This window comes from Parus major, chromosome 8 (genome assembly GCF_001522545.3).
Source record: "Parus major isolate Abel chromosome 8, Parus_major1.1, whole genome shotgun sequence".
Taxonomy (NCBI): domain Eukaryota; kingdom Metazoa; phylum Chordata; class Aves; order Passeriformes; family Paridae; genus Parus; species Parus major.
Window position 1 is genome coordinate 9,246,630 of NC_031777.1, and position 17,582 is coordinate 9,264,211.

Below are 17,582 nucleotides of genomic sequence, written 5' to 3' on the forward strand. Positions count from 1 at the left end.
AGGATATCTGCTTATGTTGATCTTCTGTGTGAGAGATGATGGACACAGTTTTGATGCTGACACATGAACAGGATACTTATGTATCTCTCAAATATTGCAGTTTCTCACATAAACCTGACTTTTTACTTTAAAGGTTGAAGGAGTCTATTTTCAAAAGAGTAAAACTACAGCAGTTGTGAAGTGCCACATAGGGAAGCTGAAATAACAGAGAAATTATAAACATGGAAGTACTAGCTGAAATACAAGTGCCACAAAAAAGGAGATAAATAAATTTCAAGAAACAAACATAGTGGGACAGATCTGGTAGAAAAAGAGCAAAAGGAGGAGGAAGGAAGAGCCAAACAGGTGAATAGAAGTTTGTTGGATGGGGCCCTGAGCAGACTGATCTGCTGGGTGGCATCCCTGCCCATGGAAGAGGTGTTTGAGCTTGATGATCTTTAGGATCCTGTCTAACCCAGACCATTCTGTGATTCTGTGGTTCTGTGATTCTGTGATTCTGTGACTGTATACTTGGTATTTTGGAGGTCTGGCTGTTGCTACATCCACTTAATATAATTTAAGAATGTGTAATTTCTTGGGGAAAATCTGGCTGATTTTGGGAAGAATGAATGTGATTTTTTATAATTTTTCGCAAATTTCTTGAAAGTGTAAGCTACACTTTTTCTCTCTCTTTCTCTTTTTCAGGGCAGGAGACAACAACGATCACACCTGGTAAGAAAAAATTCACATGGCATAACTGCATTGATTTTTTTTCCCCTGACAATTTATTGTTTTGGTTTTTTTTCTCACACACAATTACCTCACAGAGTGTATAATGCCTTTTCATTCACCCAACAAAATGAAATATACTGTCTTAATAGGCAGGAGTATCAGGCAAGTCTGGTTTTGAGTAATGTATTTAGGTATATTTTAAAATACAGCATTTAGTATGAAAGGCACAATCATAACCAAAAAAGAATATACTCACTGGTTGTTCATCTGACACCTGTTGAATCACCCACATTTTAAATGTTTGATATGCCTTTACTTTGTTAAAAATTCCCAGTGTCTCAGTAGGAGAGTGCTCCAGCACTGCATCCCGCTGTTGTGGGCAGCCCTGTCCCTCCTGGGCCGGGCACACATTAATGGAGCATTACTGACCCTGCTGTACCTCTCACCACAGGTGCCACCCTCGCAAACAGCACGCACTTCTCCACGCACACAGAGCCCAGCCCCAGCCCAGCACCGAGCAGCTCAGCACGCACCAGCAGCTCCGCTGCCCTCACCGCACGCACTCCCTCCGGAAATGCTTCAGCAGGTTTGCTGTCTTCCTCTAGAAGCCACCTTCTGCTCTCAAAACTCTAGGGGAAAACAGACATTCAGCACCAGGGTAGCCTTTTTCAGCTCACGGTTCATCAAATGGGAGCGGTGTCTGTGCTTTGGCACAGTGGCAATGCCAGCATCATGTGCAGGATCTGCTGTTTGAGGGCCAGGTCTGCTATATGAGGGATGAGTCTTGCAGTCACCACAGTAGCATCAAAATGCCAGCTGCTTCCAGCAAGGCTGTCCCCAAAGCAAGAGCAATAGGAATGAACCTAAAAGAGAATATAGAAACATGTCAGTGGTATATAAACAGGGAGGTAAATAGTGAGATATGGTAAGAAATATAGTGAGCAAGATATGTGATCTGGCAAATGAGCACGACCTAGAATTGTTGTTTGTGAAACAGCACAAACATTATTCATAATTGTGTTTTACTGAAAGAATGTAGCAAAATGTTCTAGCTTTTCCCAGTTCACAAATTGTAACACTATTTTTATGTTGACTTCATCTGGAATTATGACTAAATAATGACCAAAAAATTTCTCATTGTACATTGCAAAATTAATTTGTAAGTGGTATACTCCTAAAAATTTACTTTCTACTTAAATACTATTTTTTTGTTTATTTACTATATTAACATGACTTTTCTTTCAGCATTCTTCTCTAAATTACAGAAATCCCCTAAGAAAAAAAACCAAAATCAGAGAAGTGTTGTAGTGTAAGACATTTCTGACTACAAAGCCATATGAAAGAATTAATTTCACTTTTTAATGCTGAAATATTGTTTATTTTCTTACAGATGGTTACTATTCAACATCCTTGCACAGCACCACCTCATCAATCAGCATGCCAGCAAGCACTGGGATCAGCCCCACTTTCAGCTCCATTCACACAATAGGTGACAAACTTGCACCCAGTTACCACAGTTCTGATACATCAGACAGAAAATGGGTTTGAATGAGGCAGTTCATTTAGAATCAAACCTAAGCATACAAATTAGGCATACAACTGCATTAAACTTAATCTTGTTTTTAGGAACATTACTGTTTATGAGTAATATTAAAGATACCAGATTTGTTGTTTGTCAAGCAAGTGCAAAGCAGAAATTATTTCCACACAGTGGCACATAGTAGTAGAGTAAATCTAAATCTGTCAATTATTGTGTCAGTACTCTTGTTATTCACAGAAATTTTACCAAGCAGCAAAAAGGTGTGAATACATCCAAGATCTGTGTGCCTCTCTGTCTTCCAGTGTCTCCCCTTTGGTTTCACACAGCAATAATACTTACTTGGGATCTAGTAGTTGAAGCACTAAACAGTGATTTTAGTTGCCATTGTGCTGTAAGGAATTGCTCAGGTCAATAAAATACATGTATGTGCTTGTGCAAAGTACATGCAGGAACTGGATGCTTTCCATCTTTTTGAAGTGTCCTTTGAGTAGCTGTAGGCTGCTGTCTGCTCTTTGACAAACTGAGCTTAGCTTTCACTTGTGGGTGTTCTGCCCTTAATAATCTTGGTGACTCTGCAGTGGTCCCTCTCAGTTTTCCCTCTCCTTAGGGCCACTATCCAGCCAGGTCACTCCCAGCCTGCAGGCAGGCAAATCTAGGGTCTACCTTCAATGAAAAGATACCTGTGTGTTTTAGTGACACCTTTACCTTGGGCAATATTAAGTAACTGTTTTCAGGATGAAGTTCTTTTCTTAAGCTTCTGTACAGAAGATAACAGCAAAAATTTCTTTTGGATATCCTGGTGTAAAAGTAGTCATTAAATGATCTATACTGTTGTATAAATCTTTTTCCAAAGGTAAGAATGGCAGTGCGAAAAGCAGGTAAATTTTGCTTCTTTGGTGACATTTTATACTGCTCAGTTACCCATTCCACAGCATACATATCCTGGAAAACTGCTGTAGTTTATCATGCTGCTATGAGAATGTGTGATTTTGGAATAGTCTTGTGTAATTTTTGCACAGAAATGTTACTAATAACCAGTTTGTTTCTAGTTCATTATGTAATTGGAAAACTGTGAAAGACACATGATCTCTGAAATAACTAGCTAAAGAATGGGGTTATGTGTAGTTGATATTTTCTTCCCTATTTCAAATGTAAGAGGAGTGCTAAATGCATTTACTTGTATTGAATATATTGAACAAAGAGTTTGGGGCAGTACTGGTCACCCTTCTCCAATGCTCTGTGGAAAAAATACCCAACCTGTTAAGACAGACCTTCATACTCTTTTCTTTTCTTATAGAAACTACTACAGTGATACCTGAAGCAACTTGTGGTAAGAAACAAACCCCTTATTCTCCTTCAGTCTTGAAATGAGACCAAATAGTAAACTCAAATACAGAAAATTGGTAAAGCTGATAAAATAGTAAAAAAATAGAGCTGATCCATTAGCATCTTGGGTTATTTTATAAAATGTCTTCCAGTTCTGGAAGAAGTAAGATTAAAGTTATTTAACAATTCTGGTCTTTTCACCTCCATTTACAGTGGTTTTTCTTTTAGATATTATTGAAGACATAAGAGACAGTAAGAACAACTCAAAAAAGGCTGAAGTTTTACTAAAAATTGACACAAAAGACAGAGAATATTTTATTTTGGGGAATGGCATAAAAATAACTGTGAGTTCCAGCAACCATTCAGTAGAGCTTCCGAAATGCCAGATATATACTGTTCAAGTTAAAAATGGCAGATGTTCTAACAATACTTCTTTTCTCATTCCAAAAGGTAGGTGTTCAAGGATTTTAGTAGTTTCTTTCTTATCTTTTTAATTTTTTCTTTAATATCAGTAATTCAGCTTCCTCAGGTTTCTTTGTCTATTCTTGCTGCTTTTCAGAGGATCAGACAGAAAGGTTTTTTATTTTGTCCATGGTTTGCAAGCTATTTTGAAGTTGCACATTAAAACTTCTCACTATTTTCTTAAAGAATAATGTAAACCAACCATAGTTTTTTCGTTTTAGAGCAAAAAGGGAATTTTAACTGCATTGGCCATATACCATACACAGTGTGTTAAACAATAGTAATAACAGCTACCACTTCAAAGCTGCTGTTTGTGCTGAATGTTGGACTAATGCTTTATTATTTGAACATTTGTGTGTCTTTATCTCATGAAGGCTTTCTCAATTTTTCTTTCCATTTCATATTAATTTCTTTGTATGTTATTCTATATTGATTGTATCTTCATATTGCAAGACAAGTCAAAAACATAAACAAACAGTTATTTAAAGACTCAATATAGCCAATGTTACAATGATGTATAATATTCTTCCTTTCCAGTTGCCAATGAACCTATAGAAGTCAAGGACACAACCGCCACATTTGCCTGGTTATGCTGGAATAGCTCACTTGACTGTGCTAATGTGACTGTTACCTGCAATGGGATATCACCTCTAAAGTATTCTGGAAGTGGGTGATTTATTTAAAGATCTTTAAAAGCATTGCTGATGATGTTTTTTGGTGAGAGACTGGCAGATTTAAATTAATTGTGCCAGTCTGAGGGAAGGGTAGCTCAGAATTCCTGGGATTGCCAGTTGGACAAGTACCATCCCCAAACAGTGTGGGTCTGGGAAAGTTCAAACTCAGAGACCTCTTTTGCTCAGTTTACCAACTTCACAAGTTGCACAACTTCTGGAGGTTTTGAAGTCCTGTTTGATTTTCTGAAGGGGAGCTGGGAAGTTTGGAAATGCTGCAGTCGGTGGGTGTGCTGTGAGCTGACCCCTTGCAGGCTGCCTTGGCTGCTGGCTGTGCAGGCTCCTGGATGTGCAAGGCTGGGCTCTCTGCTCTGGGAGCCAGCCAGCCTGAGGACATGCTGGCTCAAAAGTGTGATAGGGCAGATATGGATGCTGAATGGCCTCACATGCCCCAGAAAAATGTGTGATGAATGTCTGGGGCTGGAGATTTCCTGCTTCAGGGAGCTGAAGAGCCAGGATCTGAAGAGCTATCCCAGGGTTCTGCCAGACTCCCCAGACATGTTCTGATTTCTGTTGGAAAGCTGTTTCTTTAGAAAGTCAGATCATGACCTTTACTGATGAAAAGTAAAGATTTATGCAAACTAAGTTAGTAAGAACCTAAAATCTAGTCATTGGGTCAGGTTGTACATTTTTCTGTTTGGAATAGTATGGTGGTTTATTACAAATTATGTCAAATACATATGGTAGAGCAAATCTCGGTTAAAATGGTGCTACATACTTTTGAAGTTGTGAAAAATATTGATGAAGCTATTGTGTCTACAGATTCACAGTCTACACACTTTAGATATGAAAACTCAGTTTGTGAAGAGCTGAAAGATTTATCACCAAACCATCAGTACCACTGCATTGGATCCATATATTTTAATGAAAGGAATGTTGCCAACCAAAGCTTCACCATACTTACAGACTATGGTGGTAAGTGTAATGCTTACTTTTGCTTTAGATTGCACAGGTTTCTGGGAACCCCTACTATGAAACCCATTATCTCTGTTTGCTGGGGTTACAGATACACTTTGAGCAGTATTCTCTGCCACACTCAGCTTCTCCTTCAGCTCCTCCTTCCTTGTCTCCTGCCCTCCTGGTTGTACTTTGATTGCAGTCACCCCTTCAGTCCTCCAATATGCGCCTTTCTTTCCTTCTGTCAGAGACTGTGATTACTTTCTGTTGTTGTTTTGGAGACTGAGAAGATATATGGTCAACTATATAGAATTTTGAATGAAGACACACACACAAAAAATGCGCAGACTTAGTCTGAAACAAGTCTTAAATTCTTGATTTGAAGACACTGGGCAATTTTAGTAAAATATGATTTTGCTGTATTCACCTTGTCCTGAATTAATTAAATGTATGAAATTACTGTAATATGATGCTTTTACACATGCTCAATTTATACTTATGTATGCTTTCTTGAAATAGAGTACAAAAAATATTATATATTGTTGGTATCTTGCTTTAGTGTCAGATGAAATTTAATTAATTAATTAATCAAAGTAGGTAAAAAAGAATACTTTTTTTTTATTCATTGCTAATTATAGTTATTTTTCTTTTACAATAGCTCCAGAAGCACCACATAACCTTCAAGTAACACATAAAAATACCACAAGTGTAACAGTTACCTGGACAGAATCTGAGGACACTTCGAAGGGTCCTATACATGGCTACTCTGTGAAGTTCAGTGTGAAAGGCAAAAGTAAGTATATTTACTGTTAAATAATTCATTGCATGTATATAATTACAGAGCACCAAGCATAATGCACTGTCAAGTCTTACTGGAATCTTGTAACACTGCAATTTTTTGCAGAGAAATGTTAAAATTTCCTTCCTTTAAGGTTGTTCCAGTTGAACTTTCAGTTGAGATTATTCAGTTTACCATTTCAGGACATGACCCTCTCACCCTTCAGTTGGCATAAACATATGGCAGTTAGGAATAAACATGTTCAGATAGGTGTAGCCAATGTCTTCTGCTAAATGGCCACTCCTTTCAGATATGCTGGCCTAGGTCACCTTACATTTCAAAGAATAAATTTATATACATTGTACTGGGATCATGTTCTCCAGATGCAAGCTTTTCTTCAAAACAAGGACTGGATAATGACTCCTTATACGAAGAGCCTCATAATAATAAATATGTATCAGGTCTAAGCTAGTCCTGACTTGATTCATCCTTTAGGCTAAATTCAGCCTTTCTGTTCACATACTGAAGGTTATGTATACCTGGGTGGCCACAGGAACCAAAGACTGTCATACTCCTGTGCTCCTCTGATACAGATAATCTCTCCCATTCTCCATGCCCGAAATTTGTCCACAACCCAAAAGGGTGGCAGCCCCATGACCCATTTTCTGTTGTTGGTTTGGCTTGGCCGATGTAGGAGATGGAGGTAGTAATGTGTGAGTGCAGGGAGGATGGCAAGCAGGCAGAAGGACAGATGGAAAGGCCATGGCTCCCCTGCTCCACAAGCCACTGAAGCCCAGCTGCAGTGTGGGAAGTAGCTTTGCTCATGTCACTTCTCATGCAATTCCTTTCTTCTGCCGTTTGCCGCTCCTGAAAGTAGGACTTCCACATCAACTCTGGCATCACACCAGGATAGACTTGCTCAGTGTGCAGTGATGCCTTCCTACTTACCTCTTCCCAGGCTGAATTTTATGTGTAAATACCCTCTCTGTATTTATATATTTTCTCCTCTTCCTGAGCCTTCACTTAGCATTAGTTAGCAAAGCAAATGAACCAGATTAAGGTAATTAAAATAGAAATACACATGACAGTGGCTTCAGGTAGTCTAGTAAAGTGTAAGAGCTCCTGTGCTCCGAACATAGATTTCATTAATTTCATTAATTTCATTTTTCAGCGGTTCATTACACAGATATCAACACAACTCACTACACTTTCAATGGATTTGAACCTTATACCACAGCTTCTGTAACTGTGACTCCATTTACAATCAACAAGCAGGGTAAAAGAGTTGAAGGTAGCAGTGAAAGCCATGAATTTACAACAAAAGCAGGAGGTAAATCTGTTTACTAACTGTTATGAACTAGGCTGATACTAACACAAATGATTTTTACTTTCCTATTGTAGTTCATTATATTTTATACATGAAATTACTATTAGTCAAGAATATGATTAACATTAAAATAATTGTACTGACATTTATTTCATTAGTGTCCCATTTAAAATTACTTAATGTTGATCTATTTTTTAATTATTCACTTTGTATTAGTATTTTTCTTAGATATATATAAAATTTTAAAAATAGGATTTCAATAATTTGAAATTCATGTGGAGTTTTTAGGAAGCATTATGTCCCAATATAAAGAAAAAATTTGAATGAAACAAAAAGAGAATAAAAAAAGTTTTTTTCTTTGTGACATGAAAGCTACAAAGATGTACAACCTATACTTTCTGTTGTGTAGTTACCTGTTTGCTTGAAACAGACCCAGGCAACACCAACACTGTCCATCTCTAATGGGTGTCAGTTAGCTTGGCTGTACCTGTACACAGCTTCCAACATTAGGTTAAAGATGAAAAAATGTGTGCCAACCCTTCTGCTGGCAGAAAGGTCTGTGCATCTTTTTGTTTGAAGTATACAGGGATCAGAATTGGCACCCGAAGCCCCACAAAACATAAAAAAAGCGGATAAATTAATTTACTGATAAATAGGTTGATCTGAGACTTAATGGTAATACAAATTTAAATGTGGCTTTAATTTTTAGGCAGCCCTAATATGAGCATGATCATGGTTCTTTTATCTAAAAAATCTAGTTGTAGCATATTATCTTTTGAACCCCTGACTTTCTGGGTTCCACTCATTTTAACAATTCAGGTGAAGATTAAAGCCTATAATATAAGTTTACAGATGTGCAAACAACCTAATTTCCCTTATTTTTTGAGAAAATAATGAGTTGTGTCATGAGTTATAGTATTAATTAGACCTTCTCCAATTGCCACAACAGTTGACAATAAGTCAAGCAGGAAGTGGAGGAGTTTTATGGCTTTTTGAACTGAAGAATGTATCAGTAGAACACAAGTCCTTGGAAATAGGAAAACCCCTACATTTTATAAAAGATGTTTTCATCTTCAACAAACACATTACCTCCAGAAATGTTCACTTTCTCCTTGTCACAGCTCTTTAAGCAACATGTGGAATAGGAATCTAACAGATCTGCCCTGTGGGTAAAAATGATCAGCTATGATGTAACCCCACACTCAGCCAAGCCAAATATCCCACCACTCCTCACATGGGATATTTCATCTGCTTATAAAGCCTTACAGGTCTTAACTCCTTATATAAAGAAAAAAGAAGCTGCTTGGGGTTTTTTTGTTGGGGTTTTTTTTTTTTTTTTCCAATATGCTGTTTTGCAAGTTGACATGATTTTGTAGAAAATTTCCATGGTGGTGTTCTGCTGAAATGTGGCTGTTGAGGTATGGCTACTGAAAGGTGGCTATTGGAATGAGGCTGCCTTACATAGGCTGCCTCATTCACTTTTTGAAAGGTTTTATCATCTCTCAGTGAAAGGTCCCTGTGCTGTACCCCTCAGTCTGAAACATGCAACATTTGCTGCAGCATACAAAACTAGAGTTTGAAATCACAGATTAGACTTAACAAATTCTGTATCATTAAGAAGTTTTTATGCCTTTAGGCCAGACTTAATTGTAAGGACACTGTTCCAAATATTAGAATATACTAGTCCTAGTTTTCCTGGGAGAAAACTTAATTTACAATAGTTTTGAAATCAATATTCACATGGAGAACTTTTTTTCTTCTCTCTGGTCTGTTGTCCCATGTTTCTCAAATGAGAAAGTGATGTTAGATGTAAGAGGGATTTGCCATCATACTATTTTTGCAATCTGACTGTCAGTAGAGCCTTCTCAGTTCCACTTCACATCTTTTCCAGCTTAGATAAGCCTATGATTAAGGCAAAATTGATTTTACTTATCTTGTAAAATTGGGACTGAAATGTTTAAGGAAGAAAATAGATGAAGTTATTGAGAGAAGACAGGAAACAGACATGAGCACATACAGGTTGAAATGCTGGGTTTGAAATTATGAGAATAGAGCAAGTAACTATTTTTCTTGTCTACAGTACCACAAAAAGTGACAGATGTCAAAAAAACATTGACAGCTGATAATGCTGTACAGATTACTTGCAAAAAACAAAAAGAGTTTGGACCACTTGCAGAATTTAAATTGATTTGGGAGAATGATGGAAAAGCTGAAAGCAAAGGCAAATGTGAATTTAAAAGAGAAAATCTCTTGTACCTGACAAATTATACATTTAAGGTAAGTTAGCTTATTTTGTTAAAAATACATAAAATATTGCTGCATTTTCATTGTTTAAGTATATTATGCTTTATTTTAGGAAAAAAGGGCAAATATGGTGGCAGAAGAGTCAATTTATAATCTGTAGGCCTCAGGTGTGAAAAATTAATTATTATTTTGGAACTAAAATGCATATATGCCCAGCCTATCAAGCTATCCCTGGTGTGCTATTCCACATAGGTTCCAACAGTAAGAAAAATGCAAGCAGAATAGACTGTTTTTACTTGGCTCAGAGAGAAGTTTGGGGTTTCTATAAGATTAAAATAGTTTCTTGACTATGATTGATATTTTAGTTTTTAAAATAGATTCTGGTCAATGAATGAAGATTTTTGGCTCTTCAGGGACTAATTGGTGAAAGCAGTTCAGATCCTTTTGCATGTCCTTACATTAGCCTCTTACAATGCCAGTCCTTGTGTCCATACAAAAGATATTATTCTCTGTTTACATGCTTCACTTGCCTGAAGGCTTCCTTCAAACATTTTTGTCAGGCATTTCACACTTTTGGGGTTGCCTGCAAAACCAATGGTCTGTGTAATTCCTTTAATATTGCAATTAGGAATATTTTTATACATCCTGATAGTTCCTCTCAGTAAAGTTTAGGCAAGAAAGTAACCAGTAGGAGGGATGGAGTTTTACTACTTTTAGGAAGAAGTTTTGCTTATTCCCTGCAGCCTGTTCCTCCTTCTCTGTTTTTACAGAAGAAATGCAGTATCAGAGAACTTGTGTAGTCTGTTTCATTTCAATATTTTGTCAGTATTTTCCCAACAGATTCTGCTCAGAGAACTTTATATTTGAAAAATAAAGATAAGGTCCTGTAGGAGCAAAAGATTATTGTATTGTAGCACAGGGCCTCTGTGCCATTTAAGGCTTTTGTCCACCACTTCCAGTGAGCAGTTTTCCCTGCAGAAGGAATTTACTTCTGCACCTCTAAATCCTGGGCACTGCTTTGCACTTATTTTGCTTAATTCTTACCCAAAAACCACAGAAAGCCTTATGGTCTCAGCTGGTAATGAAAGGACTCTGGTAAAGTTACAGAAGACTCAAAAGGAAAAATAGCACAGTGTGAAATATTTGACTGCAAGCTGTCTTTTAGATTTGATACAAATTTCTATTACGGAAATTTAAAACATTGAATAAATATTAAATATATGACAAAACATAAACACAGCAAAACAAAGTGTTTTAACACCATTTAAAGTTTCCAAAAGTTAATGATGATGATACACCTTATTTAGTTAAACTTTTATGAATTACTTTATTATCATGTATTAAAAACATGAAATTCAGTCAACTATTTTTATATTTACTGTTGCAGCAAATGGGATTTTTATATATTGCATGGTTATTTTTTTTCTGATTTGAGAGGCATAATAAAAGAGAAAATAGATTTTACTTTGAGATACATCTGATTTTTATTTTGTAAAGTGTGTTTCCGATTTTTCTAAATTATTTTTTCTGTCATCTCCATATTTTTGAATCCAGATCTTGCTGTAACTTGGGTAGAGACCTGAGATGCACTGTCAATATCAATACAGAGATTGTCATAGTGTCATGCTGTCATGATGTTGTCAATAGATGAATAAATTTCAAAAATCCATTGTGCTTTGTTTTTTAAGAATTGTATGCAGAAATTTTTACTTGTCTTATCTGAACATCTCTGTTATTATCACCCACTGCATGCAGATCTTCGTGTTTAATGGAGAACATAATGGGACAGCAGTAATGGGGAGTATAAAAACCAGATGTAAGTAAATATGTAGAGCATTTTTACCTTTAGATTTTAGCATAATATAAATAATGTAAATTTTGAATTCAGTTAAATTGCTCCTAATTAAAACCCCAAACTTCCTGTTTTATAGTTATATTTGTATATTTGATCTGCATTTGAATTATATCCCCACTCAGTATTAATGTAACAAACCATGTTGCCAAAGTCACTAATCATAATTCAGAATTATAACACAGCTGTGCTTTCTTCAGGAAACATTCAAATGCAACAAGAAATTAATTTCTCTAACTGACATTATTCACTTTAGGATTATTTTCTTTTGTTCAGATCCTGCATTTCAGGAGCTGAACATCTGTGATTTAGCAGAGGTTCCCAATTCCCAGATTAGGAGCAGCTGAGATCTGCATTCTACAGACCACACATAGCAGCAGACAAACACAGTAATGCTGAACCACTGAGTTGTAGCATTTTGACAGGTGGACATGAAGAATTTAAGGGAAAGATTTTTTAATGAAAATATAAAATTCCCTCCTCTACTTTGGCATAGCAAACTCAAACCTGTTCAGTTTTTTCTCAGAAAAGACCCCAAAGCAAAAATTGATAAGCCCTGGTTCCAGGGAGTATACAGGTTTCTTTTTTATAAAGTAATTTTAAAATAATAAATGTATTATTTTTCTGTTGTTAGATAATTCTAGAGCCTTGATTATATTTTTGGCATTCTTGATCATTGTGACTGTAATTGCTTTACTACTGGTTCTGTACAAAATCTATGATCTTCACAAAAAAAAGCTTAGGTAAGTCTCTCTTACATAAATGGAAAGGGGGATGGGGACAGCTTTTGGTTTTTCCACAAGATTTCACAGTGGGTAGTGGCAAAATGTTACAAGTTTGATGTTGCATTAATTCTGGGAAAAGATACCCTTTTACCTTTAAGTCTTTTTAAAAGAAACCGATATTTTTTAATTTATCGAACAAAACAAATATAATGAAATAGATTTAAAATCTCTCTGCTCTACCCATGCCCAAGGCACGGAATAAAATTACTTATCCCTAGTTTAAAAAAAAAATAAATCAGAAATATCTGGAAAACATTTCCTTCATGATTTAAATCAAAAGTAATGAAAATAATCCACACTTTCTTGGAAATGAAACATTTTCAAATGTTTGTTCACCCTCAACAATGTCAGGGAGGTGTTGCTTATTACAGTAATCTCTCAATGGCTCAGCAGTTCTGTGGGACAGAGGATGGCAACAGAGGAATGGTCATTGTCTTTCTGATGCCTGCTGTGCCACAGCCCTGCAGAGCCAGGCTGACTGCTGCTCTTCTGAGGGGGCACTGCCTGCAGGGAGACACAGCAGCAATTTCCTCTCAAACTCTCAGCCCTCTGGCAACAACAGAACTTGGTGACTCCTTCAGCCTACTCTTCCCCTTAGGGGGACAGGGAGCTGCTCTTGTTTAGGGAAGCCAAACTGTGTTTCGCTTGTACACACTCCAGACAGCCTGACTTGTTCTTGGCTATTTAGCATTTAAACATATTATATTTTATCTATGTGTTAGTTTTCTGTCACTAGCAAGAGAAGAGAAGATGGTGTGAGCAGTCACTCCAGTAAAGAAATTAAATACTCACTTGTTGTAGGTGAGGTGGGCAAAATAACACAGGCACTAAAGCTTTTTGATGTGGCTGCCTTGTTTCTCTGCTTCGGGGCAGGAGGGCAGGAGGACAAGGATCCCAACCACCTCTGCATAATCCCAGGTGTAGCACTCTTTCACAGGCAGCTTGTAATGCAGGATACTGGCTAAAAACAGCCCTGCTTTTGTCATACAAAACTGATTTTATTTAACTTAAATATATATATATACACACATACACATACAAACATACACACAAATATATCTTAACATATATATCTGTATCTTATTAGTCAAAGCATTTACAGCTGCTTCTGCTTCTTACAGCAATTCTTCTGAAGGCGTGAACCTTGTTGCAGGTGAGTATATATTTAGCAATTTATATTTATTTCCATTTAGGAAATAGTCTCAAGTCTTGCTACCACCTTTGGGTTATTTTTTATTTGTTTTTGCATGCACAGATTGCAGATGTCGATGTGATCACACCTTATTTGGAGGGCAAAAATACTTCAGTAAATATATAGAAGGAGTATTTATGCTTAAGTGAACTGAAAGTTCATCAGTGTTTGAAAATTATTTATTATTCAATCAAAAACCCAGTTATAGTTAGTTTTCCCAGACTATGTTTGTGATATGTTTAACATTGAGAATAAGTCCAGAATAAAATCCAGTTTCAAATGAAATTTTCCTTTTCTGTGTACCTTTTTCCAAAACAAGAGACTGAACATTAGCCAGTTGTTTTTTACTGAAAAATTTCGAAGGCTTTCAAATCTCAAAGACTGAAAATTTTGTGCACCTTTTTGCACAGGATTTCAAAACCTGTGAAGAAAGACAGGATCAGTCAATATCAGAAAGCTTCAAGAAAAAATTTACAGCACTAAAATTCACGGAAGCTAGCTACATTAAATGGGAAGTAGGACTGTGTTGAAATTCAAATCCATTTGCTTAGGTACATGGTTATTGAAAAGTACAATTTTTCAATGTAAATGAAAAATTAATATATGTCTAGTAAGAGGATTTAAAACTTGTTCAATTGTTATTTTATAATTCAATATGATGTTGCAGATAACTTGCAACTCAGAGCATAAGTTGGAGAAAACCTGGAAAGTAAGGTGATACATGTTATATTTTAATCACTGACAACAACTGAGCAGAACTGAAGCAGAAGGCAAGGCTGTGACTGTGGTGGCTGTTGAGGCGCTCGCTGTGCCTGAATATGAGAGTCACCACGTTGTGCAAAAGTATTAATGTAGTGTCCTTTCATGTGGCCTCCTCCAGAGGTGTCTCCAGAGCTGGAAAAGGTCTCTTATTCCCACAGCCCATTTGCTCACAGCTGGCTCGGGCAAGACCAGTTTTATAAAAATAAATACACCAAGTTAAAAGAAAGAGTTTAGTTCTTTCATTAATTTATCTGTCAGTTTTAGAATCACATTTACTGAAGTGTAATGTACAATTTCAACATCAGTAATAATAAAAATTTGACTTATTTACACAGTTAAAGATGATGACAAGCAACTTCTCAACATAGAACCAATACCCTCAGAGCTATTGCTGGACACATACAAGAGGAAAATTGCAGATGAAGGAAGGCTCTTCTTGGAAGAATTTCAGGTTTGCCTTTCACTTAAAATATACCACAGGTTTTTATCCAGGTGGTTGGAAGAATTCCACCAGGAGCAGGTTTGAAGTATGTGTACTAGTTATAAATAAATAAAAAATAAACAGTCTAGAAAATTGAGTGAATTCTCATCTAAGGTCCAATATTCCTCAGTTAATTTTACTATCAATTTCTCACTATTCCAAGACTAAATTTATTTTTTTTCCTGAAGGTGTTCGTCAGCAAAAGTATAAAGTATGCAGTCAAAATACCTCTCATCCTGAAGTACCTTTTAATACATATTTTTAAACTTTGTCTTAGTGCATAGCCATGGGGATATAAATAATATGTAATTGTGGAGATATATTAAGAATATAATATATATAATATTATAATATATAATTTATATATTATATATTAGAATATATTATTATATTAAGAAGAATTTTTTAAACTTTAGATGTAAGAAATATATGAAGTAATATCATATGAAGTACAGTGTTACCTTCCAGATTCAGTAATGTCTAATTATTTCCATATTCATTTGACTGTAAAAGCTGTTTTAAATCTAGGCTTAGCTAATAAGATAAATTTTGTATTTTACAGAGTATTCCTAGAGTTTTCAGTAAATTTTCTATAAAGGAGGCCAAAAAGAGCCATAATCAGAACAAAAACCGTTACATTGATATTCTTCCATGTGAGTATTTGTAATAATTTTGACATGTTTTATATATGCTTGATTTCTAACTGCCTTGAGATAATATAATTGTTTTGATTTAAATGATTTAAACAGATGACCATAACCGCGTTGAGCTCTCAGAGATGCCAGGAGATCCAGGATCAGACTATATCAATGCAAGTTATATTGATGTGAGTGACTTTTACTTAAAAAGTCTTAGACATTATAGAAGAAATTTTGTAGCCTGTGCATTTAAAGCATCAACACCTTGGAGGACTTCCATTTGGGCTGTTTTTACCTTTGTAATGTATTTGGTATTATTGAATTGTTGCATATTGAATTTGTTTTTAAAGTTGCAAATCTTTTTGATTGTTCATGCTTTCTTTCTAAAAGTTGATAACAATGTACTTTTTACAGGGCTTCAAGGAACCAAGAAAATACATTGCTGCACAAGGTACTCCATAATCTTAAAAGAATATGCTTTCTTTACTAACCTATTTTTGTTAGAGCAGTAAAATCCTATTAGTAAGCTTAAAGGAAAAATGAAAACCTGACATTTTGAAATGTAACATGACAAAGTTGTCAATGAGTTTTTGCTTAGGGAATTTTGTGACAATAAATTGTACTTCAAAGACAGATTTTTCATGTTGTATAATTTTACAACAGAAGTTTTTTGATTTCATAGCTATGCACTAAAGATACAGAAGAGAGTTTTAAAATGCTGTAGCCTAATGACAGCAACCATAATGAAATCAAGTATGTGGCTGTTACTTGCATGATCTCTGGTTAGCTCTTCAGATTGTGTGGCTAAGTATGTAGAGCAGGTGTTTTTTCATGTGGCTGTGATCTGAAAAAGTCCCAAAAATTATCTCCTTCTAGGCCCGAAGGACGAAACCACAGATGATTTCTGGAGAATGATCTGGGAAGAGAAGGCAACGATTATTGTCATGGTGACTCGCTGTGAGGAAGGAAAGAGGGTGAGAAATATCCATCCTTCCCTCCTTCTACCTTTCCATCTTTTTTTTCAGAAAACCAAGTGGATTACTGTACAGTGCTGAATTACATATTCTTCTTAAATACATTTTTTTTCATTCTTTGTTGTTCTCTCATTGTGGCATACCTGTGTTGGAAAGCATGCCAAAACAGTGTTGCCTTATGAATTACCAGTCTTACCAGAAAATATCACTTTAGTCACATCAGTAAGTAGCAGAGGGTGAGCTTCCAAATTACAGCTAATTAATCCAGAAAAGGGCTCAAGGTAGAACTGTAGCTCTTCATAGACCTGACAGAAAAGGTATGGTTTCTATTTTCTTCTTATCTATTTTGATATCCTGGCAGTGTCCTCAGTAGATCTGAGAAAGTGTAGCAGCCTGGGCCTGGATTAGACAATGGGTGCTACCTCAGGATGTCAGGGAGAAGGTCCCTTAGACAGTGAGATAAAATGACAAGTGGGCATGATCTAGTGACCCAAAGCAAAAGCACTTTAATAAGGAGAAAATAACAAACTGCTACAACACGTGAGAATGCAAACAAGGTACGCGGTGCACAGCAAAGGAAAGGGCCAGGGGCTTAAAATAATTTATATAAATGAAATTAGGGGTGGAGTCTGAGGGAAAGTATCAACCAGGAGTGAAGTTTAGGAATATGCAAATAACTTTGACAAATGTAAACCAATAACAACAGGGGAAACAAAGAACTTTCTAGTAACATTAACATAATAATGTTAATTGCCAAGGGGAAGTGTGGGTAATATTTTACTCTCCATGACTAATGGGACTTTTCCCATGGTCTTAAGTCAAAGTTTTCATCAACCCCAACAGGAAAGAATATCTTTCCTCTGTTGCCTTTATTTAAGTGGA

At 36.1% G+C, this 17,582-nt stretch overlaps 1 protein-coding gene across 4 annotated transcripts in view; it reads left to right on the top strand.

Annotated features, from left to right (window-relative positions):
- The window catches only part of PTPRC (protein tyrosine phosphatase receptor type C), a 67,056-nt gene that overhangs the window by 39,548 nt on the left and 9,926 nt on the right, over window positions 1-17,582 (top strand). For 2 of the 4 annotated variants that reach the window (XM_015636622.3, XM_015636621.2), the window contains 16 exons: window positions 685-711; window positions 3,549-3,581; window positions 3,806-4,027; window positions 4,577-4,705; window positions 5,533-5,685; window positions 6,326-6,460; window positions 7,617-7,775; window positions 9,853-10,049; window positions 11,772-11,832; window positions 12,503-12,611; window positions 13,775-13,806; window positions 14,943-15,058; window positions 15,651-15,741; window positions 15,838-15,914; window positions 16,141-16,177; window positions 16,603-16,700. In XM_015636622.3, coding sequence (XP_015492108.1) covers window positions 685-711; window positions 3,549-3,581; window positions 3,806-4,027; window positions 4,577-4,705; window positions 5,533-5,685; window positions 6,326-6,460; window positions 7,617-7,775; window positions 9,853-10,049; window positions 11,772-11,832; window positions 12,503-12,611; window positions 13,775-13,806; window positions 14,943-15,058; window positions 15,651-15,741; window positions 15,838-15,914; window positions 16,141-16,177; window positions 16,603-16,700 — 1,676 coding nt within the window. Of the gene's footprint in view, window positions 1-684; window positions 712-1,162; window positions 1,298-2,101; window positions 2,201-3,548; window positions 3,582-3,805; window positions 4,028-4,576; window positions 4,706-5,532; window positions 5,686-6,325; window positions 6,461-7,616; window positions 7,776-9,852; window positions 10,050-11,771; window positions 11,833-12,502; window positions 12,612-13,774; window positions 13,807-14,942; window positions 15,059-15,650; window positions 15,742-15,837; window positions 15,915-16,140; window positions 16,178-16,602; window positions 16,701-17,582 lie in introns of all 4 variants that reach the window. The other 2 variants (XM_015636619.3, XM_015636620.2) reach the window with 2 other exon arrangements.